This window comes from Corvus cornix, chromosome 1A (genome assembly GCF_000738735.6).
Source record: "Corvus cornix cornix isolate S_Up_H32 chromosome 1A, ASM73873v5, whole genome shotgun sequence".
Taxonomy (NCBI): Eukaryota; Metazoa; Chordata; class Aves; order Passeriformes; family Corvidae; genus Corvus; species Corvus cornix.
This window is the reverse complement of record NC_047057.1, coordinates 6,218,533-6,245,552: the sequence shown is the minus strand read 5'-3', so window position 1 is coordinate 6,245,552 and position 27,020 is coordinate 6,218,533. Positions and strand designations below refer to the sequence as shown.

The 27,020-nt window shown below is 43.3% G+C and overlaps 1 protein-coding gene across 9 annotated transcripts in view; it reads left to right on the top strand.

Moving 5' to 3' along the window:
* The window catches only part of FRMD4A (FERM domain containing 4A), a 359,217-nt gene that overhangs the window by 281,972 nt on the left and 50,225 nt on the right, over positions 1-27,020 (top strand). For all 9 annotated transcript variants that reach the window (XM_039570496.1, XM_039570495.1, XM_039570497.1 and 6 more), the window contains 6 exons: positions 4,170-4,226; positions 6,686-6,708; positions 14,297-14,380; positions 21,047-21,112; positions 21,324-21,381; positions 23,174-23,260. In XM_039570496.1, coding sequence (XP_039426430.1) covers positions 4,170-4,226; positions 6,686-6,708; positions 14,297-14,380; positions 21,047-21,112; positions 21,324-21,381; positions 23,174-23,260 — 375 coding nt within the window. The remainder of the gene's footprint in view (positions 1-4,169; positions 4,227-6,685; positions 6,709-14,296; positions 14,381-21,046; positions 21,113-21,323; positions 21,382-23,173; positions 23,261-27,020) is intronic.

Here is a 27,020-nt window from a genome sequence, read left to right as displayed (position 1 = left end):
AGTGGTTCTGAGGTAAAACAGCCCTGGAAGTAACTCTTGTGGCTGGCAGGAGGCAATCTGCACTGCTAAAATTATAAACGGGCTTGTATTTAGAAGGAAGTGTCCGGTTTTGGGCTAAAAACGCGCTCTGGGCCGAGTGGCTGTCGTGAGGGTTTCCCGCCCGCAGAGGGCGGCAGTGTGGCGCGGGCGCCATCTTCGGGAACGGGGGAGCGGTGTGTGTGAGGGGGGAGAGTGGGAAAGATGGAATGTCCTCAGTTGGAAGGGACCCGCAAGGATCGTCGAGTCCAGCTCTTGGATCTGCACACATAAACCCCGAGAATCCCACCATGTGCCTGAGAGTGTTGTCCAAACGCATATTGAACTCTGTCGGGCTCAGTGCTGTGAGCACTTCCCTGGGGAGCTGTTCCAGTGTCCAACCACCCTGCGGGTGAAGAAACTTCTCCTGATATCCTACCTAAACCGCCCCTGTGTCAGTTTCATGTCATTCCCCCGGCATGTCACTGTTCACCAGAGAAGAGTTCAGTGCCTGCCCCTCCATTTCCCCTCCGGAGGATGTTGCAGATCACCATGAGGTCTCCCCTTAGCCTCTTCTCCAGGCTGAACAAGCCAAGTGACCTCAGGTTTGTGGGAATGGGTTTATGTGCGAGTGGGGTAAAGGTATCTGTGGATATGCACCAAAGATCACCTTGTACAGGAACAAGCCATGCACTGAGAAATGTTTTTGTATGAGAAATTGCCCTCCCGGGTACACTCCTGAAAGACCAGGCTGCTGTCCCTGGCACTGCAGCTCAGAGCAGCTCCTTGCAAGGTACTCTCTGTGCCAGAGATAAAGGCATCCTGGCACAGCCTCAGCTTGGAGGAATGCCCACAGCAGAGCCATGAATCTGATCCCTCTCATGCCACAAGCCAGCTGTTCATGGAAAGATCCAGAAAATCAACCAGCCCCAGACCACACTGAGGTGGAGATTGGCAATGTGCAGACTCGGCCAGGTGGGCTGGATGTCTGGGACTGGGAGAGGTTTGTCAGCAGCTGGGATTCCCTGGGAGGATCCCTCCTACCTCCCTCTGTGCTGGCAGAGGCCATTCCTGTGACTCACCTCCATCTGCCAGAGAGGAAGTGGTAGGAAAAGACAGATGTAGTCAGGGAGCAATTGTTCCACCATCCCACAGCCCTCAGCACGTTTGTGACCTGCTAAACCAAGCAGATTACACCAAATCTGTAGCATCACTTGACATCTGTATGTCCTAAAATGCAGGGACTAACTTTGTATCTTCTAAAATGCAGGGCAGAAGCCAGAAAATTCCTTTTTTTCTTTCAGTGCCGAGGAACGAGGCAGGGCTGCTGAGCTGAACTGTGCAGTGCTTTGCTCTCCGGCAAGGCTGCAATTAGATGTGCTTAGTCAGCCCTCTCCAGCAGCAAACTTAGTGAGCATCACGTTTTGGTTTCTGGGGAAAGTTCCTTTTTGAAGTACTGCCAGGAAAAGCTTACACTGTTGTTCTTTTTCTGGAGAAAGCTTAATAATAAGAAGAGAGGAACAAAAGAAAACAAAGTCCCTAGGTTGGTCTATTTTAGTCTGACCTTTTCTGAAACCATTACTTTGCACATTCAAGCTGTGTCTCTATCCAAAAATAGTCCTGCTGAAGCCCCAATCTCCCATGCAGATCCTTCCCCATTTGACTTCCAGCCACTGTAAGCCATGCTGTGCCATTAAAAAAGGCACTGAATTTGAAAGTTGGGTGCAAAGTGTCTGCTAAGACTCAGGGCAAGCACCCAGCCTGGCGGATTCCTCTTAATGTAGCGTTGTGGGGAACTCGGTGTCTAAGCACAGCCAGTGCTTGTCATTCCTGTAGCTAGCACGTGATGTCGCATGCTGCCAAACCTTGAGAGCATCCTTGTTGAAGCAAAAGTTTCCTTGTTGGACTTCCCATGGGTACCTCCAGCCCTGACTCCCCTGCAGCCCAGAAAGACCATATGTATATGAAATAAGTGTAGTTTCTAACACTGTGCTAGCACCCTCAGACCTTCTCCTGTTGATTGTCCAGACACATACCCTCAAGCATCCCTTTGCACAGGGCTGCTCAAGGTGGGAAAGAATAAAACTGAGGCCTCATTTGGGGCAGCTGGTCACTGGGTTGCCAGCTGACCTTGTGTTGGGCTCTGTGCTCCTCTGGCTGTGCCCACCACCCACACTCACCAACCCTGTTGAGTAGTGAGGCATCTGTGAACCCACACACCCAAACCCTTGCACAGCACCACAAGAAGACACTGGTGCACAGAAAGGCCAAGCCACATTTGTACTACCAAAGCAGACAGGGCTTGGCATCAGGCACTGTCCCTTGATCAGACAGGCTGTTTAATTACCTGCACGTTCTGGCATGGGTTTTGGCCTGTGCCAACTAGCTCTGTCCCAGGCATTGCTTTGGCACTGATCAAGGATTCACACCTGTTCCCAGTAGGCAACACACTGATGAAAACCCCATCTGGGACTGGGGGAGGGAGGGTAAGTGTTTAGTTATGAGCTGTACTGCACCCCATGTACCCTTGGGGCCAGAGAACGGGCTCTGGCCTGCTTCACCTGCCAGTATAGACTTGCCATAGCATCAACACGTGGTTGCATGGGCTGGTTTGTCTGTGCCATGCCTGGTGCTTCCAGACAGGAGGAAGACCAGGTGCTCTGGTTCTACTCTGCATTGCCCCTTGCTGTGGGATGTGCCTGACAGCCCCAGCCCGGCCCTGCCTGCAGCTGAATCAGCCTCTTGCACCAGCCGCTTCTCTTGGCACAGGCTCGTCGTCAGTGCAGGTGCCTGCGTGACTCAGGCAGTTCAGCTGAGACGGGAAAGGCGTGTTTATCACCCCTAGCAGAGCTGCTCTTCACTCCCCAAGGAGTTGTTATGAAAGAGGCGAACTTATTTTATAAAGCTGGCACTAGTGAAAGCCAAGGACACCTGGATCTTATCCTGTGTTTTGCTCCCTTTGTTTTTGATTTTGCCAGAGACAAGCCAATGCAGCAATTGTGGCTTGTAAATGAGGTGTGGCCATGACTTGGCTGGAGCATGGATCACAGCAGTGATCTATATTTAGATCACTCATTTCTTGCCAGATGAAGTAAAATATTAAAAACAGCAGCTTAAATAAATACAACAGAAAAACCACCACAGGAATGAGCTGAACAATGACCCAGTTTACTGGGCCATGTCCATAGGAGACAATGTAGGAGTTCTAGTTGCAGAATAGAGAACTAAGCAGTATCTCAGTAAAAGCCCACTAGCTTCCCCAGCAGAGACCAGAGAGTCAGGAATAGCACACTCGGCCTCCAGAGTAATGATCGTGCCTCCCATTTCAAGTATCTTTTATGCTTGGACTGCATACATTCAGACAGAGCAGTGCCTGGACCCCTTGGGTCTGTAAATGCTGTCTCAGGCACAGCAGAAGAATCCTGAGAGGATCTTTTGGGACCATCAGTGTCCTACATGTGACTATGTTGTCTAAGTAGAACTCTCGAAGATTGATTTCATCAGTGGCAGGATCCTATAAAATGGAGCAGGGAAGATCTACCAAAACACTTGCTGTCAAAGTTCATTCTCGAACCAGCCCCAGTGCTCTTGGGGATGAAAAGGCCAAAACCAGAGCTCAAATCCTACAAGAGCAAATGTGGTTCATTTTCCTGTGAGTTTACCTTTTGCAAGGGCCAGAGAAGCCTAGGGGGGGCTTTGACGCCACCTCAGTGTGTCAAAGACAAATTCTCATTCCTTGCTTCTGTGAGTCAAGGACAAGTCTGTGTTCCCTTGAAGCATGGTCACATCTCGGGGCAAAAAAATATCTATATCCTAGACTGCCTTTCACTAAATCACACATGAAAATAAAATTTACCCTCATCCTTCCCCTTCCACCTGCCTTCTCCTCACTCCTCCCCCGGGAATCCCTTCATGCCACATCCAGTTATGCTTCATTAACCAACGCATTACATCAAATATTTGGCTTTGTCCATATCTGAGTGGGCAGGTTCTCTCCTCCTTTTGTCTTCAGGAGCACAGGGAATACTTTGAAGCCTAGCCAAGGGAGAAAACTGGCACTGCATGCCTCACCATGCAGTAGTCAGGAGGAGATGTATGTCCTTCTTACAGTAGCTCAACTCTCTTTTTCTTTCTTGTTTTCTTCACCTTTCAAGGAACTCATTGAGGTTGACAGTGAAGTGGTGTTTGAACTGGCTGCATACATCTTGCAGGTAAGCACCCGCCTTCTCTCACTTGGTGCTTCCTCATGCTGCATTAAATCTTTTGATTTTCCAAATCCACAATGGCTCTATGGAAGTGTAGGGGTTCCCCCCAGTTGCAGGAAAAAGATGTCTTTGCACAGTTTTCATTGTTTCTGCCAAAATGGGTACAGAAGGCTCTCAAACTAGACCTCCCCACTCAGGGAGCAGATACTACTGCTCAATATTTTGCATGCAGAAAAGTGTTATGTTTGCACCAGCACAGATATCCAAGACTCTGGGGTATGATGTACAGCCAAAGAAAATATAAGTAATGAATGCAAATTCCTAGGTGAAATCCATATGCAATGGGTTTTTCCACCAGTGACTTTACTTGCATTTGTTTTCCCAATGGGGCTTGGTCATCTGATGAGCTACATAAGCTTCTACACATGCAACTGTCTGTATTCTCCAACATGGGCAGAATGGTTTAAAGACTTTCTGAAATGGTGTCTTTCAGAGTTTCCACTCTTCAGGAAGAGGGAAAAGGGTCAAAGGGCAAATGACCAAGAAGTGTTTGGTAAATGTCAGGTTCCCAGAAAGGAACCTTTTCAGGGTAGCGGAGCTGGATTTTGTGAAAGTTCTCTTTTTGGAAGCATGACTGTGGGAGCAGATCAGACATAATTGTCACATGATCCTTGTTCCCCTCTCTTACTGTCTAGTTTTAATTTTTTTCCCATCAGCCATGAAGCTATGAGGAGCCATGCGAGCAAACAAACCAGCTCATCAGACTGCACTAATAAATAACAATGCGCTGCACTTCTAGAGCACTTGCCATGTTAAAGAAGCAATTAATGTGTAGGGATTTGAACCTTCATTAAAATCATTTTATGTAACAAAAATGGGAGCGAGAGAGTCAGGATGGAGGACTCAATTAGCAGCACATTATAGAAATCACGTATTGGCTGTTGGGGGAATACACATCAAACAACGGGCTCATTGTGAGGAGCAGCAGTGGGGTTATGAATCTATTGTCTGCTCATCCTAGTGAATAACTTAGTGCTTAGTAATTGTACAGCCAGACCCAGAGCTGCCACTGTAACTCTTGTTGCTGGGATTGTTTCTTGCCACAAACACAGGATGTTACGCTTATTCCTGTAGTAGTTTGATGTGTAACTTAAGTCAAAACAAGCCACACCTTTGCTGTCTGTAACCAGAAACTACTACAACCTGTGTTTGTGACAGGATCCAAGCAAAACAAAAGGGATAATACTGCATTTTGTTCTTCTCACTGCAGCATTTAGGTCAAAGCACTGAATTATGAAGAATGTACCCTACAAAATTGTTTTTTAAATTCAGTATGCTCACACCCATGCAGGCCAGGGCATATCCTTTGTGCTTTGCTCTGTGTTGAACCATAATCATTACATGCTCAAGGACTCCTTCCTATGAACCAGAGAAGTGCTTGTCTGGCCTTCAGTTCACTCAGAGGGAAATGGAAAGATAGTAAAGGTCTGTCAGAACTCAAGTGATTTAGTCTGCAGCCCTATTTCAAATTGTTTTATTACCAGAACAAATTAAAGTACCACCAGAGCTCTGAACTTTACCCCCGCCTCAGGACTGAAACACCACTGGACGTGGGCTGGCAGGTTTTGCGGGTAGATTAATGGATGTAAAGACAAAAGACCTGAATACAAAGCCCAGTCCTTTTGGCAGTGGAAACTCCCTCATTCACAAATTACATTCTTGCACAGTGCTTTCTGTGTAGCTGGTGGCAAATGAGGTGCTTTAGCATGAATCATATGAAAGGCATATTGTCTATGGAAAAAGAAAAATGCAAAATGTATGCTAAATCTGTTGCGGAGGGCACTCACCAGATTTTGGGGGTTCTCCAGCTATGCAATAAGACTGATCTAACTACTGTAGTGGAACATTATCCAACCCTTTAACATTGGGCTGTGATGGTAATAAATAGAAGTATCTAAGTGTACAAGTAAGGACAACCCCAGACACCCAGCAAGGAGTTAGAGAAACCTGTGTCTTGCATCCCCTTGAAAGCTGACAGTGAGCAAGCTTTTTGAAAGTCTACGTACTAGAAAATGGTCAGAATACTTGTAAAAAAGGCAGGTGAGTTGCAGTCTCAGAGTCTGCAAAGCCACTGAGACTTCAGAGATCTTCTAGTAATGTAGCATCCACATTGACCCAAAATTTCTTATTTACTGGCATTATTTCCTGTAGCATCTTAGGTATTCACAGCAGAATGAAGAATCATCTGGCCCTGTGTTAGATCCTTTGTATGTTAATCTGCCCAACTCACTGTATCATGGCACTTGACATTAGATACCGGTTCCAAAAAATACATGAGGAATCAATTACAACAGGAAATTGCTGCTAAATGAATTTTGCAAATGGAAAATCTTGAACAGCCTTTTCTTCTCTTTTTTTTGCTATTTTTAATTATATATTTTAAATTTTTCTTCCTTGTTTTACAGGAGGCAAAGGGAGATTTTTCAAGGTAGGTGAATTTAAAAAGTTTTTGCCATTCTGTGCTGCGAGAATAAATCTGATAAAATTCCTGTATGAGACATGCAACTCAGTTGTAGCCATGTAGTAAGAGGATTGCCTGTGTTAGCACGGCATCTATGTGTGCATGGCTAACACAGACACGGTATTTCCTGACAGCATTTCTTCACCAAACACAACCTTTGACCAGAGCATGCCTTGCGAACAATCATTGTTTGTGATTTTGTTGTTGACAAATCCCATTATGTGGTCATGAAGTTCAGGAAATAGACTAGTCTTCAGAAGGAAATTGCTAAGGAAATTACTCTAAAATCACTGTTATATCACAGATCCTGCCAGAAGCAACATTAAAATTCCATCACTAATTGATATTTCAGTTTGAATTTGGACACTTCTCAAAATCAAATTCAATAATTGGTTTTGTTGAACTTCCTCTATCCCTTGAGCCAAATCTTCAGACTTACCGTAAGAAATTCAAAGAGGTGACTGTACTTGGTGTTTCGGAAGACTGTTAATTAAATGCCGAAAAATTTTCTTTAAGTAGACAGCGTCTGTGATTTACGCATTAGTAGTAACCAAAGGTCGGGTGTTGTTTGATGTCTCATGTGAGAAACATGAAAGTTCTTAATGTGAAGCTCAGGAGAACTGACTATGCTAAAAATTTCATATACTCCATATATTACTTTTGCTGACCTGAATGTGAGTCCAGCTGGAGGACCACAATATCCGTTAAAGTTAGTTTCAGAGAAGAAAAGAAGTGGGCAGTGGGATTGAATTGTCAGGTGAGCCTAAAGAGTTGTCTTAATTTTGCCAGCATTGGAATACAATGAGAGATGACCGTAATGATAGGAGGCTGTGAAGAACAGGCAGGTTCCACTTTCTGGTGGACTGGAACTTCCAGCTAGCTAAAATTGAGACAAATCAGTGAAAAGGAACTGCATTGTAGATATTTCCTGCCCATTGTGGAATCTGAGATGACATAAGGTAACCCTTGCTAAAAGGAAGTTTAAGGTCTGCGTTATCATTTCTCAAAACCTTAATAAACTTGCAGAATCCTGACGTGCATCTGACCACAGAAACATAAACCCAGTCTTGCTTCATTTTTCAGTTCTGTCCGATTTGGAATAACTCGGCTATCAGCACTGTTTATTTAGGGGGTACTGGAGTGCATGTGGCTCTGACTTTTCAGTCTGGTTTTCAGTGCACTTCCAAGTGCTCAGTCCAGAAGAGCTGTGCCAAGCAAAGTGTTGCCATTCCAACCTGTGATAAACCAGTGGTTCTGTTAAGAAGAGCAGTATTTGTGTCCCAGAATGTCTTGGATAGGTGAAAAGACACTCGGAAAGCGTATGTTCAGACTGTGAAACATAGAACAGAAAGGAATCAGATAGCTAGGAGTAGTAGGACTGAAAGCATTTTATCTTCGAGTATCCATTTCCAGACCAGAAATGGAAACAGCTGGTGGAAAGTATCCACCTGCTAAAAATTGTGTGATGTCCCTTGTAAAAAGGATGGTTGAGTTTATCACAGCATGTTTCTCTAGGCCACAGGGGAATGAAGAATCTTCTCTGAGGGCACAGAAGACACCTCAAGCCATGGTGTTAACTGCTCCCACCATGGCAGTGTGGGTGTCATCACCAGGCCTATTAAAACAGCTCTGAGTTCTTTCACCAGTGGATCACAGTGGTTTGAAGTGGAAGGGGGATTCCTTACATCCAAGTCAGGCAGAGAAGGGGTGTCATAATAACAACTTAAGGGCACTGCCAGGGATATTAATCTATAAATGGACTTGGGTGACAAAGCAATCTGCCATCCTAGGGGAGTTTGAAGCCTGTCCTTGGAAGAAGGTAGAAGAATGCTGCCCTGATCCTCTGTGGTCTAGAAGACTTGGCATCTCCTGGGATGTCTGTCCAGAAGTTCCCATCTAATGTGCACTGACAGGTTTAGGTGCTGGGTGAGATCCAGGTGCTACTGAAGTCAATATGAGGTCATTGTGGTCAAGATTTTTGCCTGCTGAGATTTGTGGTTATCATATCAGCAGTGTAAAATCTGTCAGGCAAATCAAGCCTCGGGCCAGCCAGAGGAACTGCAGATGAAGGCAAATGTTCTGACTTCTCTTAGGGATAAAGTTAGCTTCAGTGTCTGAAGCTAGTTGATGTTGAACTACTGTTTAAAGTAGAAGTGGCTACTCTTTGAAATGGAGAAGCTTTGCAGTTGTGATTGTCTCACTGCTGAGATTTAAAGATTATACATTGTGCATGGCAGCATATGTTGTGTGAAGGCTGAACTCTTGAACTCCTTTGTTTTTGAAGAAATAATTTAATTCTAAAGGGTTACATGCTTGGAACGCAGACTGCAGCTTTCCCACACCTGTCCTGTCTACTCCCACCAACAGATTTATAGCCTGTGAGAGTACAAGTTCCTCTCTGGCCCCGATCCAAAAAAGTGCATAAGCACTGGCTCATTTGTAGTGATGGGAGAATTGCTGTTCCCCATGGGAGCCTTCCTATGAGTCACTGCCGATCACCTCAGGTGCTGGGATAGTCAAACTGTCACAGTTCCAGCTGCGTGTTGGCACCTGCCCGTGGTGGCCAGAGTGTGATTACCTCCAAACCCCACTGCAGCCAGGTGGAGGATCTGCAGCTGGTGCAGGACTCCTGAATGCAGTTGCAAGTCTGCTATTTGGGCCTCGTGGGAACTCAAAAAACAGAATCAGTCTTACAAACTAATAGTCAGCTTTGTATCTCTGTGAACTGATACATCCTCAGTGACAGCAGCTCCCACTGCTGCTTTTGAGGAAATTATCCCATACCTCAGAATAATCACTATGCTCAGAGTACTCCTTTTTTCTTTCCCCAAAAGCAGCTCATGTGTCATTTCAAACAATCCTTTGGTAGGGCGTTATCGTGTGTGAGTCTGTTATCACTGATTCTTGCCACCTCGGGCATCACAGTGATTCCCAGGTTTTCCTAAGCCTGGGGAACAGTCTGAGTCACCCTCACCTGTCTTGAAGTAAAATGCCCCTGACAGATCAGTTTAGCAGCTATAGTAAGCAATTATTTTAAGACCTTTTCCCTTTCTAATGTGTGTTTCTTTTCAAAAACAAGCTCATCAGAAACCCTGAGTTCATGTACCTGTTTAGATCAACTAAGTATTTCTTAATGTTTGCTGTAAGTAGTCTCATTGACCTCTTAGAGATTCAGGCAGAATGGGGTTTAAAATAAAAAGCTTTTCTTTTTAAGAAGTTCCTAGTCCTCTGCACTAAAGAAGAGCATTTTCACATTACTGAAGAGAATGCCCAAATGCTTCAGCTGACAAGACTTAAATAGGTTTACTTTTAGTCTGGGACATACCATTGAATTTTGGACAATCAGGTATCCCTGTTCAGCTGATTTTCAAGTTGAACAGACCTTAAGATTGGATCTGTGCTTTTCCATATTAGCTGCAAACATTTTGACTTCAAAGGCACAGAATCACACGTATAAAGCTCCTGAACTAGTACCCTGCAGACAAATCTAAAGGCTATTAGCTCAAGCTAATCTTGTTTCTAGTTGAAAGCTGAGTCATGCTTGGTTGGCAGAGCATGGGTAGGACAAATTTCAATTCCTTAGATGGACACAAATCCTACAGGTGTGACTCTCTTTAGGCCTACATAGAGGAATTACCAAGGCTGCCCTGGCTAGGGGGGAAATCCAGCATATTGTTAAAATAATTGAGATTTTTTTTTTCCCCCTAACTTAATCCTGCCATGTTTAGAGTACAGTCCCAAAATCTCTGGGAAACTCACACCAGCTTTGTTTTTAAATGTTCATAATCCAGTTCTTCAGCCTTAAACAGCTTGTATGCCAAAGCAGAAAGAAATAACATATACTGATCATTTGTCCCTCAGTTTGTGGATGGGAAAGAAAAACCTCTGAGTAAAACAAAATCCTGAACAGCTGCAGCTTTTCCCTCATTGCTAGATTTCTTCCAGTTAAACAACATGAGACATTTCGAGTGAACTCCAAGTATCTCCCAGCAATATATGAAAGAATAACAAGGGAGGAAAGCTAACGGCCAGTTTCCTGCTAGGCAGAATTTCACAATAATTTCAGCGTTTGGGCAGATGGTAATCTAGCATAGTTTCAGGCTTACTTTTCTTTCTGTGTAACCAAGTGACATTTAACCAATTAGAATGTATTAAAGGGTTACAAAACCCAAGCTGTATTCTTTCAGCCTAATGGTGAAGATCCTAAACACTGTATTTCGAAAAGCACCATCTAATCTGAGAATCTCAGACTCTGCATTTCCTCTTGCAGTTCTACAGAATGAATTACCATGCTGAGAAGAGTTGGTAACTTTAACCTGCAGTTTTGTTTTGTTACTGATCATTGTTATTATACATGCTGGAAAATGTATTTCCTCAGACAACTGCATATGTAATCTTGCTCAAAATTATTGCAACTAGTTTGCAAGAACTTGTTTTTCACAAAATGTTTATGAAGTGGCTAGGCAGGCCTTTTTGCCCCCATATGTAGATAGAATACTGAGAGGTGGTGACTAGCTTATTTGGACAAGACTCATTAAACAGGCAGTACCAGAACAAACCCAAGAAAAAGGAGTTCTGTTATCTAGGTCCATTGTTAGTCAACCTTACTTCTGCCTTTCTAACCAACTTTCAGGAACCCATGCAGATGGCTTTTCCAGTTCAGTTTTCATATTGTTATTCAGTCCTTTAAATATTATCATTTCCACCGTAGGAAAAAAGGAAATAAAGTGGTCTAGGGAACACAGAGAAAGTGTGTTTGGAGCCTTTTCCCTGCATATTAATAAATCTGTATCCTAAGCACCCTTCTGTGTATATCAGCCCTGGAGGCTGGACACTTCCAAATATAAAATAAATGCAGCACAAGTGACCGAATTAAACACTTTCTAAATACAGTAATAAAATAAACACCCTGAGATATTTCACTCGAAAGAGCATGAAAGGCAGTAAGTACAAAACTGCTTGTGATCCTGCTGGAAACATTTTAAAATTTGAGGGGTTCAGTGTTTTATAAGGAGCCAAGCGGAAAGTGACCTCATGGCCACTAGTTCAAATGCAGCCTGAGTCATTATTGTTTTCCATTTTTGATTTGACATCTTTTTGAGAGCCTAAATTAATTTGTCTTGGGATGAGTCTTGCCAGAAGGCTTAGTGAATATATGGACCATAGAATGAAATGCCTTTTTGTTCCTGGAAATTATTGCATGACATATATTTGGTGCTTTAAGGCTGTGAGGCACTACCCTTATGATATTTTCTAGGTGCTGAGCAGAAATGTTAATTCTGCCCAACATCACTAAGAATGTCTTTTTTTCTGATTCTTAAAAGACCTTATCACAGGGCGGGCAAACTTTGCTCCTAACTGACAGAAAAAACAGAGCTGACTGGTGTTAGTCCTTTCTTTTATGGGAGCCATTACTGACTCAGAGTTTTTCCCAGACACTCAAGGATCGTTAGTCACCACTAATCTTGCCCTATTTGATAGATTTCTGGGCTCAGAAAGTCCCTGTTTGGAACTCACTCTGTGCTTTCCCAGAAAAGTTTTGGAAATCTCTCAACTTCCTTCTATGAGCAGCCAGCTTCAAAAAATCTTCATTTGAGGGCAGTTACTGCTGCTTCTGCTCCGATTGTCCCAAGTTCTGTTCTTTTTTCCCAGTTTCTTCAAAATTTCAAAAACCTCAGTAGGAGCTGAGTATGAACATGCTGTGGAGGAGAAAGCTCTGAGCAGACCCGGTAAACTCTAAAAAGCAACAACTTGTTTTCTAGGCAACAACTTGTGTCCTGTCAGTCACAGAACAGAGCATCCAGATCAGCAGATAACATGGAGCAGAGCAAATTCATGTTCAGACTTGTGCAGGTATTTACCTGCCATGGAAGAATAAATCTGAATCATTTTTGAGCGTTTGCACTTAGAAAAGAACAGTTCTCTGATGGCTGAATGACCATGGGATTTGAGCAGGAGTGGGTGTTCAAACACTGTTTGTCAAAAGACTTTTGGCTTGGCATAGGAGGTGTTACAGAGTAGTTTTCCATGTGCTTGGCATGGCAGTGGTTGCCTCAGTTCTTGTGTGCTATTCAGCACATCTTCACTCTGCAAAATTTGAGCCTAATTGAGACTTGGGCATCTCTCATAGATTTCTCCTGACTAGAAGTTTGGTCCTGTTTTAAAACTACTTATTTGGAGGTCAAGAAAACTACCATAATAATAAATAATAGATGTCTGTAGACATGTCCAAAATGCCTGCTCCAGGATTTATGTCAGTGGTTTACCCTATGGCCCAACCTAGCAATTAACCTGCAGACTCCAATTAAGACAAACCCACCTAGGTCTCAGGCAGAGCCTGCTGCTGGGATGTGCAAATGGAGAAATGCTGTGCGAAGATTTTTACAACTGAAGAAGTATGACCTCTCTTCAAGCCACCATACAGACTGTCCCAGAGACAAAACTGAAACCCAGGCTCTGGGATGTCCAAGAGCTCCTCGAGTCTATAGCAGATATTAGGATCTCTGGTCTACAGCCAGAGAGGTCAAGACTACCTTTCTGACTGTCTACCAGCCCCACTGGAGAAGCCAGTGGGCTGGGAAATCTAGAGCTCTGGAAGAGGTATCCCTCTGTGCAGCTCCAGCACAGCCACACTTTTGGGTAGGATAAAGGGAAGGGTTTAAGAAGGCAGAAAAACTTGCTGGCAAGAAGTAAGCCGGTCAACATTAATTCTTTGGCACTCCTCTGTGTCCTGTCTGGCCCTCTTGGCTGTGTATTTCTACAATTTTAAAAATTAATAGCAGCACTGCCTTCCTTCCCAAGCCTTTGAGGCTTTTTTTTTTTTAATGTGCACACAATTCCTTGTGTGTTTAAAAGTGGGAAGGGAGGCATTTGGGGTTTGTAGGAGAAAATCCCACGGTTTCATTTCATCTGTGAGAATCTGCCTCCCATTTCATGAGCTCTCCCTGCTCTCTGCTGTGCAGTGATGCTGCTCCAGCTGGCCATTGTGGCCACTGGAGGCTGCAGGAAGAATGTTAGTGAGGTGGTTCCGTGGGAGGGTTTTGTGTAGCAGGACACAAATTCAAACTGGAGTCTTATCAGTGAAGATGTTATGCAAAGGACAGGTCACTGGGCAAGAGGTTAAGAATAACCTGTGATGCTAAGAAAGCAAATCATTACTTTTTGCAGCAGTTTGTAAAGCGTTAAATATAAAGGTGTATAATTGCAGCTGAAAGCATCACTTTCTCTTCCCCTTGGTTTTTTTTTTTCCCTATATGAAAATGTCCATGGCACCCTGCTCAGTGACATGTGACATGGTGGCTTTTGTGTCCAGTCACTGGTAGGAAGTGCTTCAACATAACCATCTGGGAGAGTTTCTCTCCAATTTTGATAATAGAAGGAAAAGTTAACTGGGCTGCCATAAAACAAATAAAGAGAGGAGAAAAAGGAAACCCCAGTGCCTTTTGTTAAGAAGGAACAGATGTAGAGCCATAGCAGCCTGCCAGCTAGGTCAAGTAATATCAAATATTGTGGTTGTTTTCTTGTAGCCTGATCCTCCTTTTGAACTCTCTTTCAGCAATGAAGTTGTAAGGAATGAATTAAAGAAGCTGCCAGCCCTTCCAACACCAGCGCTGAAGGAGCATCCTTCCCTCGCTTACTGGTAATGTATCACCCTCTGCAGTGTCTTGTGCAGGACCTGGCTCTGGCAATGTGGTCTGAGAGTGGAAATGGGATGCAGAGATCCCTGTCTTCTGGCTCTAGGTCTGCCACTGACTCATTGCATGAGTTAACACAAGTAGAGCTACCACCCTGGGCCTCAGTTTCCCCATCTGCCAAATGCCTGGCCAAAAATCCACTGTAAGTGTGCAAATGTCCTGATGAAATAAAAATGCCTAATGTCCCATTTACTTACCAGCATTTTCCATCTGTGAAAGAGTTTTCCCAGTTGGAAATGTCAATCTTTTGCACTGCCCTGTGTTGAGTCATTCAGTTCAATCTTGCAAGTCCTCTCTGTATGGCACAGCTGAACTCATCTCCTTTTGTATGAACTCAGTGATGTTTGGAGGTGGGTGCTTGTTTGCTGTCTTTATTGCACAGAAAAGTAAAGCCAGGGTAGGAGCAGGGTCACACTTAGATTTTATATGCCACACACATAGATTCTTTTTGCCACCCTGCATATCCCTTTTATCTGTGCAAATAGAAAAGAATTTGGGGAAAGACTATTCATTAAAGGTGAGACACCTTCACTTCATTTTCTTCTTGTTGCTCTTTCATGTTTGCCTTTAAAGCTTTAGGCTGTAAGCCTGGGGGTTGGATTGAACTTCTTTATCTGCTACTCTTTTAATTTCTGCATTTTGGCAATCTGAGGATGGCAGGGGGAAACAAATCAGTTTGTAGGTTATGATCTCAGTTCTTCTCTTTGCCAAAAAGGTCAGCCACTTCTTGTAGCATGGCTACAGCAGTGAAATTAACTCTACCTAATGTCAAGTCATAGGCAAGCTCATCATGAGGTCTCCTAATCACTTTCTGATAATACAAGAAGAGATTCGGAGTCCTCAGCAGAAATTAGGATCACTGACACAAAAACTGTGGATCATCACAATCTCCTAGTATTTCTCTCTAAGAACCAAATCAAATCTTCATGAAATGTGATAAATATAGGCTGCCATTTCATTGAAGAAGAATGGTCTTCATCTTAGGAGCATCTCTTTTCCCAAGAACTACTCCACACCCTCAAAAGCAGTACATTTCCAGGTGGTCTGGCTGATTGACAGACTGGGAGCTCAAGCTGAAAGCCTCACAAGAGGAGAGCTGGGAACAAGTAGGCATTGTCAGGGAAGGCAAATCTGACCTTTTCAGCAACAACATGGCCTAAGGTCTTAATAAAGTGCCACATAGCAAGAAGAGCCATGTAAAATCCTCGTGCTCAGAATATGAGTATTTGCATTTATACACAAGGTACAGCACTTGCAGCTGTACTTAATTTTGTGGGGGTTCTCGTGTGACTGAGAACAGGTTACAGGTTGGGAAGATGGTGTTGCCAATGGGGTAATAAAATCAGAGGCTACAGTCCTGTGACTCCCTTGTGATTTCATGTCAGTAACCAAGTCTCAGAGACCTCTTTAACATTAATAGTTCATTATTTTTTAATGATGGCTTTTTTCTAAAAACCCTCTAAAACACTTAATGCTCTCAGGAAGCGGCTGTTGCTGAATCAGACAAAAAGCCTCAAAAGTACAGATCAAACTTCAGTGATCTAATGGAGCAGATTTTTAAAACGGTGTTCACTTTGCATCTCATACAGATTGTGTACTGGATGCAGATTTCATCCAGTCCTTTTCTGTGAGCAATCAGTTTTATTCTGCAGTTCTTCAGCATTAGCGCAAGCAGTCACAAGTGAATCTCCAACCCTGGAAAGAAACTTTGAAAACATTAAAGGTGGGATGGGTAATGGCTCTAGTTAGTTTAAAACAGACAAACCAAAGAACTTTGTACTACATTTTTATCAGATTAAATGGATTAAGAGATAATAAAATGAATAATCAAGTAAATACGGTGATACCTTCAGCAAGATGCTGTAATAGATCTGCATGAAATAATACAACATCTCCATCACACACCATGAAAAAGCATCAGCTGTTGCACCTACCAAAGAGACTTGTGGAATGACTGCTGGATTCTTAGACCAGTACAGTTTGTGTCTCTGATTCCACCTTCATGGAGTCTCCTGGTTCCATACCCATGGTGTAGGCCTTTCTCTTCCCTGTATTCTCTTGCAGCTTTCTCCAGGTTCAGAATAATCAGTTGCACATCTTGTTCTCAAGCATCTTTTGGCATCTCTGATTACTGGTGAAGAAAGAAGGGGCTTTTTGTTGCGTTTGTTTGCGTTTCTTTTCCTTTTAATGAAAGCTGAGCTTCTGGTCCTCCCACACGGTCCAGGAGTTGGGGCCCTGAGTTTTGATTTCTCTTGGCCATGCATGGAAACAGACATGAAACTAATCACAGAGACTGGAGAGAACCTTTAGAAATGTGTTAACTCACAGTGCTCCTTTCCAGACACTTGCCATTGCATTTTATCTCATTTCAGATCCTCCCCAACAAGCCAGCCCAGTAGTGGGTTGTCAATAATAAGGCCAGAAGGAGATGCAACAACACAAAAGTAGATGCTAGAATGGAATTTTCAACAGACCGGGGGAAGAGAGACTTCTCCCAGGTTCCCACAGACTTTGAACACGAGCTTGTTTGTAGCAACCCAAAGCATTAGTGTTGCCAGAAAACCCACCTCTGAAAATATCATCTGAAAATTGCTATTTAGTGATTTTCTCTAGTTCAACACAGTCCTGAGGCCCTGGTCCAGCTCTTGGTCCCTTGGCCTAAGAGGTGCTAGTGGCTTCAGAGGGACAGCATATGACTGTATGACAGCGAATGCAAATAAAGACATTATTCATTCAAGAATATAATCAAAATGGTCAAATCAGGTTAGAAGCAGAACAACACTAAAGAACAGCAATTTATTAAAACAGCTTGGTGTGCTGGGAAGAGAGGGAGGGAGCAACTAACTTTGAAAATCTGGATCTGATGATGAGAAACTCAAGGCCTGCATTTGCTTGCAAGTTGTCTGCTGTCCAGTTCTATAAGCTGCTGGGACAGGAGGGATTTCTTGTTGGTTCTAAAGATCTTTATCAGAGTTGTCTGCCTCAGGATATCATCCATGTATTAACTTCTGCGTCTTTGGGGAGAATGTTTTATGAGCTGGCAAACAGACAGCAGTGCTTCGGCAGCCTCCGTGTCTCTGTCTCCACATTAGTCAAGCATCCTCTGCCAGCCCTGCACTGTGAATGAGTTTCTGTGACACCAACACAGCAACAAAGCACAGCAGGGAGAGAGGAGATGTCAGCTGGTGGTCCCAGCAGTGTCCTAGCACTCTCCCAGCTGTCAATAGCAGCATGGCAGCTGCCTTGAGATGAACAGCTGAAATTATAGGGGAGCATGTTTATAGACTCTGCTAATGCTCCTTCTGACCTGTGATTGATTTTGCTTGTTTTCCCTGGCACGTGCTGGGCTTAACCCTCCAACCCAGAGCTGAAGGCAGAAAGCAACTTCTGTGCTGGATGGTCCTTCTTGCACAGGGCAGTGGGAAGGAAAAGGAAGTTCAAAGAATTGTTAGAGGAGGGACTGTCACACAGATTGTTCTGACTGTGAATATTTTTCCAGTGTGGATGTCGCTATCTGGGCTAGGTGCCCTCAGCTCCCTTTGCTGTCAGTGGAAAGAAGCAGCAGTAACCTCTTCCCAAGGAATCCATCCAAAATAGATTGAAAGAGTCATGCTCTGGAGTACGTTTCTTTCCCCGGTGATAAGCCCAGTGCTGCAGAAAGGTGAAAGGCCGCAGATCTCCGTCTTATATATGCCTTGATTGATAATTCAGGCTTTGTAATTTTTGTCCAAAGGAAAGAAGAAACAAAGATGATACTTACCTGGCACTTAACATCTGTATACCACAAAACATTTTACAAAGGAAGATTATCAGTATCCTAACAGAGCAATGGAGGTATAGCATTGACTGCATTTGTTTAGAAGAACTGGGTAAAGCCTGGACTATCCCACATTTCTAACATGGGTTAAAAGCATAACTATTTGTCCTGATGTTCAGGAAGGCTTGCTGACATCTGATCTGTCCTTTTGAAGGAAATGGGCCATCAATTGGCTTCCTGCCCAAGGAGTATGGTCTAGGAACATACCAATAATTTTATAATAATCATTTATAAGAAAGCAGAGCACATCCAGAATCACATTAAATAATCAGCTTGTCCAGGTACATCTATCCTTTCCTTGAATGGCAGCAATATGAGAGCTTGATCTGTGCAATAAACTGCACAGAGTGGAAAATAAAGCTAGCAGTGTTTTCAACTGGAGAAACTCCATTATGTTCTGAGAAGTCACTCCTGGTTTGTTCCTGTCTGAGACAGTGGAATTGCATCCACATGTAATCATGGTTTTAAGAGGTAATTTCAAAGGGCTGTAAGCCCTCTCTGTCTATCTTTTTTATTAAGAATGATGTTTTTTGGAGTTCTTCCAATACTGAACACTCATGTAATTCAGTTATTGCTCCAAAAGTAATCCTGTTTATGACAATCATGGCAGGAGACCCAGGCTCTGCCTTCATGTGCACACCCTTAACATCTGTGGTACTTGCTTGGATCAGTGTGCTGAATATGGTTTCATAGCTGTAGAATTTAGAGCTTACAGATCATTTTCTAAGCATTAAAATGATTCTGAGGGATTTGAAGGGAGAGCTGGACCATTCCTTTACCCATGTAATGTGTCACTGGCTCAGTCAGCATCCTGTTCCTGCTGTGGCCTGCTAGTGGGACATCACTTCACCTTGCCCCAAAAAGGACTCTTTTCTTTTTGTAGGATGAATGGGAGAAGCCGCTTGATGAGTGAGTAAGGAAAGCAGTTACTCTCAGATAAACAACAGGCTTGTGAGGGAAGAGCTGGCCCTGTTGACAATCTGACAGACTGTCTCTGAATTGCTCTGTGCTGCCTACACTGGTGTTTCTGATTCTCCTCCTTTCTCTCTTCATTATTAGGGCTGCACAATCCTCAGCTTCCCTGTGCCTCTTCTTTCTAAAAGATGCTTTGGCTCCAGAGATTCTGCCTCTCTTTCTAAAAAGAGGTTCTGTCCTCTCTGGCACAGGGGTGCAAATGGGAAAGGCAGCAAGGAGAAGATGCGGTCATGTTAAGCCAGGCTAGTGAAAGGCTTTGCAGTCCTCCACAAAAGCTCCTGTGGGCATCTCTGAGCAGTCATGGTGAGGTCATCTATCACATCATCCCACACTGCTATGCTCCTTCACACTGCCTAGCAATACAAATGGCTTCAGTTCTGCCTGAGGAAGGATTACCACATGGTAGACAACTGAAAGGCCCCATTAGGGGGTCATGCTGGATCCAGGAAATGAAGGGAGGGAGGAATGCCAGTTCACATTGCCCTAAACCACATGCAGTGTGATGGCATGGGATGGACACGCGGCACTGCTGGAAGCTTATGCAGGGCCAGGTGGGGAGGTCACTAAGGTGGCATAAAGGTAGTTTAGGTTTCCTTCCTCTTGTCTGGCAAGTTCTGTACAGTATCTCCAGGGGACTCATCAGATTCCCTGTCCTTAGTATTACAAAATAAAGGGCAAGAAATTGGTTTTAAACCTGAGGACCTAAGTGTTCTGTCATGCCAGTGTAACAGAGCAGGTCTTGTGTGCACTACACCGGATCCTTGGCTTATACTTTGCCATGCTGCGAACTTGCTAGCACAGCTGATTGTATGCATCAGTTACTTCTGCTGCCCACTCACTGGAGAATAATGAATGAAATGCTTTAAAAATGAACTTACGGGTGTCTCTCAATCTGTCATTTGGGTCGTGCTGATTTCTCTTGGATACTCCATCTCTACTGCTTGTTGGCACACACTCAAATTGTTCTCTGACACAGAGGCCCACTGGTGTGGAATAGCCTCCATTTCACCTTGGAAAACATGATGACATGGTTCATGTCTTTCTAAGACATGAAATGATCTTAGTCTCCGAAGAGCTGTTGGGAATGGGCCCCAGCTCATGCCAACTCCCAGTGCATAGCCAGGAGTTGCCTGGGGAATGCACATTAGTATAACCCAAAAGCAAGCAAAAGCACATGAGTACTTTAAGAGTAAAGAAACTCAAGTTTGAGTGCCTGGAAATATCCCCTGTCACTGTTTAACCTGCTGTTATTATTCCTCTGTGTACACTAGGAATTCAGCTTCCTGCTGAGAGAGGTTGCTCCAGAGTAGTTCCACCAGTGCACCTGCAGTTATGCAGTTGCAGTGAGGAGGAATCTGTCAGTCTTAGGGCTATGACTGGCCACCAATTTCTCACAGTTTTGACCATCTTTCAGAGGATGTGATGGGCTTGAAAAGAAGTTACTTCAGTTAGGGCAGAGCAGATCTTCATCAGCTCCAAGGTGAATCTGTTTGCCCACAGTGTAATATTGTGGGCATCATTTGTAGATAAGGAAAGGAATGCAGAGAGGGAAAAGTCTGTACAAGTAGGTACCATGCTTGTGAGGAAAAAGGGTTCTACTAGAAACCCAACTCTTAGAAAACCATTTTTATTCTCAGTTGGTGACTCCCCCTTTGTTTACCCTGGTCTGCACCAAATCCCCTCATCTAATGGTTTTGCTTGGCATCTTTTGATTCTGTCAGGCAGTAGTTGTGTAACAGAAAGATCTCTTCAGCTTTTGACAAGATTCTTAGTCATGATAATGCCATTATATAAAACATCCAATTTTTTTCCTTTCCAGTGAGGATCGAGTCATTGAACATTACAAGAAACTAAATGGTCAGACAAGAGGTCAAGCAATTGTAAAGTAAGTGAAATAAGAGTGTTCTTTGTGACCCTTGTATTAATAGGAAATATTTATACAGGACTGTAAATACAATATGTTACTATGCTTCCCATCTCATGCAATGCTTCATTTTTAAGTATTTCTTGGCATAATTATTTATTTATCAAAGGTTTTTTTCACATCATCCTCTCAGCTTCTCAGACGTGTTCTTCTCTTCTGTGTTGTTTTGCAGTTACATGAGCATTGTAGAATCCCTCCCAACATATGGAGTGCATTATTACGCAGTAAAGGTACGTGCTACAAGAAGGGTCCTTCACTGAATTAAACTCCTGTTGGAGAGGGAGGGAGAGAGGTACAAACAGCCATCCTGCTCTCAGAATACAATACACTGCTGCTAAAGTCTCATTTCACTTCCTGAGGTAGGGTAAACTTATTTCAACTGTGTGTGCATGTTTAGTAAATACAGTTCCAAAGAGGAAAATCCTGTTCTTGGAGATAAAACTCTTGCAGTCCTATTGTGCTGGAGCGTTCAGCTCATAGTCAGCAGCATGGCAATGCCAGTGAACCACCACCAAAGGCACAAGCCAGACACATCTCTGGCAGGCACTCTTTTTTGTAGCTCCAGGAGGTCAGACCTTTCCCAGATGGCAGATCCATGAAAACCTATCTAGGGCCAGCCGTGACCTACATACTGCAGCTCCCCTCACATGAGATATGTAGATGGATACAGAGATTGTACATCTTTTTAATGCCAGAACATTGTCCTGTACTCTAGAGATAGATAACACATTCTCATCCCCAAACAGCTCTCCACTTCTATGTGGACTTCATGCAGGTATTCATGAAATCCCTCATTTCTTTTGTCTAATGATTTATCACCAAAATTTCCAACCTCATATTATCATTATTACTTCCCTGCCTGACCAGCTGTGTAGGTTTGTTATTTTTTTTTTAAGTAGAGAAATCAATAAACATATAAAGAAAGCTAGATCCACATTCCCCAGAGCATATTCCCTCATTTATCACCCCTGAAGTTTTGATGTGTTTCATCATTATCTCTGTGCACAGATCATACAGTTTTTCATACATCTGTAATATCTTGCACACATGGGGTACCATAAAAACACAAATATCTGACTGTACCTGTCTCAGGGGATGCGGTTCCAGTCTATTCCTGCTAATAGAATGTAATAATAAGGCTATTATTATTTTGCAAAAAGCATTAGCCTCATCTTTTCTCAGAGGACAGGATCTCTCCAGCACCTTTTGCATCCAGATCTCTTGGAGCATTCTAGATCAAGAAAAATCTTGTGGATTGGGCTGGATGTTCAATCCTACAAACACTTGAGAGCTATTCCAGTGAGCTCCCCATGGTCAATAAGCAGCAGTGAGCAGCAATGAGGCAGCAAATGTTGCACATAATAGGGTTTGCTTCTTCCTGATGTGAGGGTTTTGGTTTTGCTGTGCTTTACCCTGCCATTCTCTATCATATTAACAGAACAGATGTAATTTCATTGAGGACTTCAGCTCAGTAAATTGTAGAGACTGGGATCAGATATCAGCCATTACTCCATAAGGCCATTTTATTGCACACTCAGACACAAAACAGTTGGGTCTCAGCCTGTCAGACCTTATCACTTGGTAGCTCTCAGATCCCATTACTGCTGCATTTTCAAGACTAATGCTAAAATCCCTCCACATAATTCAAGTCAGCTGGGTGATTTGCTTTCCTTCCTCCAATCTTCAGTGTTCAGACTGAATAATTTACAGGGGAGAGAAAGAGGATGCACCACTGCACAAGGGACCCATGTCAAACCTCCTCACCTCCCCTGACAGCATTCTGAGTAACTTGATCACATCGGCCATATTTTAAATTGTTTTATATGTCATGGCAAAAAGTGAAACAGATCTCTTTTAAACACTGTGGAGCTTTGTGACTTGTGGGAACTTGCAGGGGGAAATTTAACAACACCCATTCAAAGATGCTACTTAGGAACAAATCTTCACCTTAAATGACAACACAGGAAATCTCCAGCATTTCCCCATCTTATTCAATATGACTCCCTCTGTTTTCTCTTTCAGGACAAACAGGGAATTCCGTGGTGGTTAGGACTCAGCTACAAGGGGATTTTTCAATATGACTACCATGACAAAGTGAAACCAAGAAAGGTAGGTGTTCACTTTTCTACCAAGGTCTCGGCTTGCCACACATGTCATAGCTGGAGTCAAGGGTGTGATGTACACCAAATGCTGGCATTGATTCATGTGGTTTTTGAAGGATGTTCGTTTTCTCCCAAAATCGTCTGAATGTCTGCAAAGAATTAATGGGAAAAAGTAGCTCATAATTCATTAAAAGTTGTGGGGTTTGGAGGAAATAAGTGTCACTTAATCTTGCAATTGAAGTTTCTTTTTTGTGTGGTTCATAAGACATCGATGGGAACTCAAGGACTGATCCTCTCAGGTGCTGGAGGCCTTCCATCCACTGGCTATGGTGCATTGGGGGTGCTCAGCCAACCCTTGATACTGTTTTGTCAAGCCGTAAATGATCCGAGAGAGAAAGAGATGAAGAGACAGGAAAGCTGCTTCCATTTATTACAAAAAGAAAATTGCATGATTTTCTCAGGACCAGCATTACATTCGATAAGCAACGATTTTATTAACTGAAGAGTTAATGTCAAGGTAGCAGGTAAAGATGGCTTTCAACATATGCCTAAAAAAAGGCATGGGAAGTTTTGATTCTTGAGCTCAGCCTATGAGAGGGACCCGTGTGTTCTGATCTTCCCACCTAGGATGCCATCTAATACAAAACCCTCATCCCTGAGCACATGCCCTGCAGGTGGGAATGTACAGCCTGTTAGCAACAGTGCTTGTTGCACTGCAAACCTGTGGAGACAATGGGAGGCAAGGATTCAGGCTTGCTTGCAGGCTGCAAAACTGGATGATTTGGAGCAACTGGACAGCTCTTCTGTGAATGGAAAAGCTTCCACAGTGAATTAATGCACTGTATTTCTCTTTGCATTGTCTCTGTGCCAATTCTTCTTTCACCTTTTTTGGTCACATTCAAGTTGGACACTGCCTAATGCTCACTGAGAGCATCTTCTATTAAAATAAACTAGAATCAAGGTTTTGGTAGAAAACTGAACTGCTAAGGAGGCAGCAAGAGACAATTAGGCATCAATTAGGCTTTTATTCACTGAAGGCTATTAATAGGGCTCTTATTCATTGAAGGAAAGGACAAGGAGAGTAAGGAGGTCTTCACAAAGACTAAAAGACACATCTATTCGGGATCAATCATTACCTGCAGGGCAAGCCATCCTCACACATGATAGTTTAAAACATGCCTAGGCTAGGTGTTTGCACCCACATATCTCCAGTAGTGCCAACCCCCCAGGGAAGACATGTCCTTAAAAGATACCTTCAGAAGTCAGGAATACAAACATTTCTTTGGAAGAAATTATTGCCCTGCCATGACAGGACTCAGCCTTTCACAAGCTATAACAATTATTGTCAGCCCTCTATGGATGAGAGGGTTGGTGGAAAGCATCAGAAGGAAGGAGAAGAGAGATCAGGTGCTCTGACTGCATGAGAGGAGACACACTTCCACCAGAAGAGTCAAGCCTTCTCTTCTCAGCTGTTGAGAGTAATCTAGTCTGTAGCATTGGCTTTGGAACTTAATAAAATCTGGGGCTTTAGGCACCTCTGATCCTTTTTCTGCAAGTGTAACCCTAAAAAAATAGGGGGCTGGTTTTCTCTTTATTGGGAATTAGGGGTTTTTTGGTCTCAGCAAATCATGTATGAAATCCAGCAGACCCAAAACAATGGTGCTGCCTTATGTATAAACCACTGAGAACTGTGGCAGAAGTGGTCATATATCTGTGAGGGAAGGTTGGATACAAAGGGAGAGCAGGAATTTTCGGGCTAGAGGCTGTCCATTGCCACAACCCAGAGACCACAGCAGTGAAAAGACAGCCTAGATGAGCATTTCTCTGCTACACGATGCTTGAAAACCCCATCTGTTGGCAGAGCCATTCCAAAATGAACAGCCTAAATCAGGGATGGGACTCGGACAAAGTGGCTGAGGCTTTGTTATTTCTCCATGGAGTGATTTTACCTTCTGTGGAGCAAGTAAAAAGACTTCTTACCCTACACAGGTGGTAAAACCCCTCTGGTGAGAGCAGATCAACTGCCTCAGCGAGGCGCAGTGTTTAATCCTCTGCTAATTAGATTGCAAAATGGCACTCGATAACCCTGGTGTCTGGGAGCAGCCTGCCACAGTATCTGATTCATTTCACTGCACCATTCAAGTCTTTGCTGTGCAAATGGGAGGGGTAAACTTACCGAACTTTCTGCAAGGTAAAATTGGCAGGGGAGGGGGAAGGAGATTATGGCTTTTCTGATCTTTAATATTTTGTTCCTGCACACTGCTGATGCCAGAAACAAATTGAAAACTTACAATGGAAAAATAAGTCTCCCTGGAAAAAACACAAGCAGAAAATTGTAGCAAGAAACCAGCTGAAATCAAAACATTTATATTAAGTGCATATAAAAACCTTGCTTGTTTTATGAGGGAGATTGTAATGTTTTCCTATATGTCATCCTAGATAGATTTCCATCTTTCTTGTGTTTGCGAGTAAAACTGTAGCCCGCACTAAGCAGCTGTACCTATCTAATGGTGATCCCATTAGCAGTCACTCAAAACCATGGTTTTATTAAATTGCTGGAGTAAATCAGGCATGTGTCTCTGGAAAACCAACGAGATTTGTCAGCAAGTTAGATGAGACTGGAGAGGAGAATTGAGGCTGATGCAGGGCCAGAACCTCATCCTGCTTGCACTATTCTCACTCAGGCATCAAGTCCTCCAGCATTAATGGGGATACAGCTGCGTAGGATTTTGCGTGAAGCATTCTGGAAGTTGGGCTTGCAGAACCAGTGTCATTTGTGTAGAACCAGCTCACAGCTTCCAGGGTGGACAGAATCCATTTCCCTCTACGTTAAACTTAACTTCTACAAATGCTTTCTTGTGAAGAGAAAAGACCAAACCATCGTTTTCAGAGAAGGGTCATTAGAGGGTTTTTTGCTTGAGTTGCTGGGCAACTGGAAAGAGAACCAAGGCACTGCAGCCGCCGTATGTGAGCATTTGTCTGTGAGTGGTGTGTGTCCATTTTAACCAGCACACAGGGATGTGACTCCACTCCATCCCAGAGATCAGTGCATGAAGACCGGCAGCATAGCCTGGAGCTGTGAGATCTGCACACCCAAGTAGTAGCACTAGGCATATCTCTGTTGTTCTAGTGAGATAGTCCCACTGATTTAAGAGCCCAAAGGCATTTTCCTAGTGCACACAGCTTAACAGTTAGTAAACAATCAACTCCAAGCTGAAGAGTGAATGATTAACAAAGTCAGCCAAAGAACTTCCATATGGCAGATAAAAAGACAGACAAAATGTTTAACTTCTCACAAAAAATAAAATTACCTTAAAGGAGAGTCTGTTAATGTTTAGTTTCTTTGTAAGAAGTATGTCTGTATAGTGTTATCTCATTTTCTTCTATAGAAAGCTAGTGGCAATGAAACCTAAAGTTAGCCTTTTTTCTCGGACTCATAAACATTACCGCTGCTCACATTATCTGGTCACTGAAGAGAACCCAAAGGGAATAAAGGATTTTAGAAATAAGATAAAATGTGAGACATCACAAAATTCAGCCATGAACATAACTTGACAAAAAATTTCCTTGTGACAGAAGTTTCTGCCATTTCTTCTCAGCGTTACCCTTTCTCTGGGATTAAATGAAGCATGCTGTGAAAATGCTCTGTCCCTTGCCATAAAGTGTCCTCAACAGTCTGTGATTCTCATGACAAATTTAATTTGTAGTTTGTAGTGTCATTGTGAATCCAGAGCAAAGATAACAGATTGACCTCCCATTTAAACATG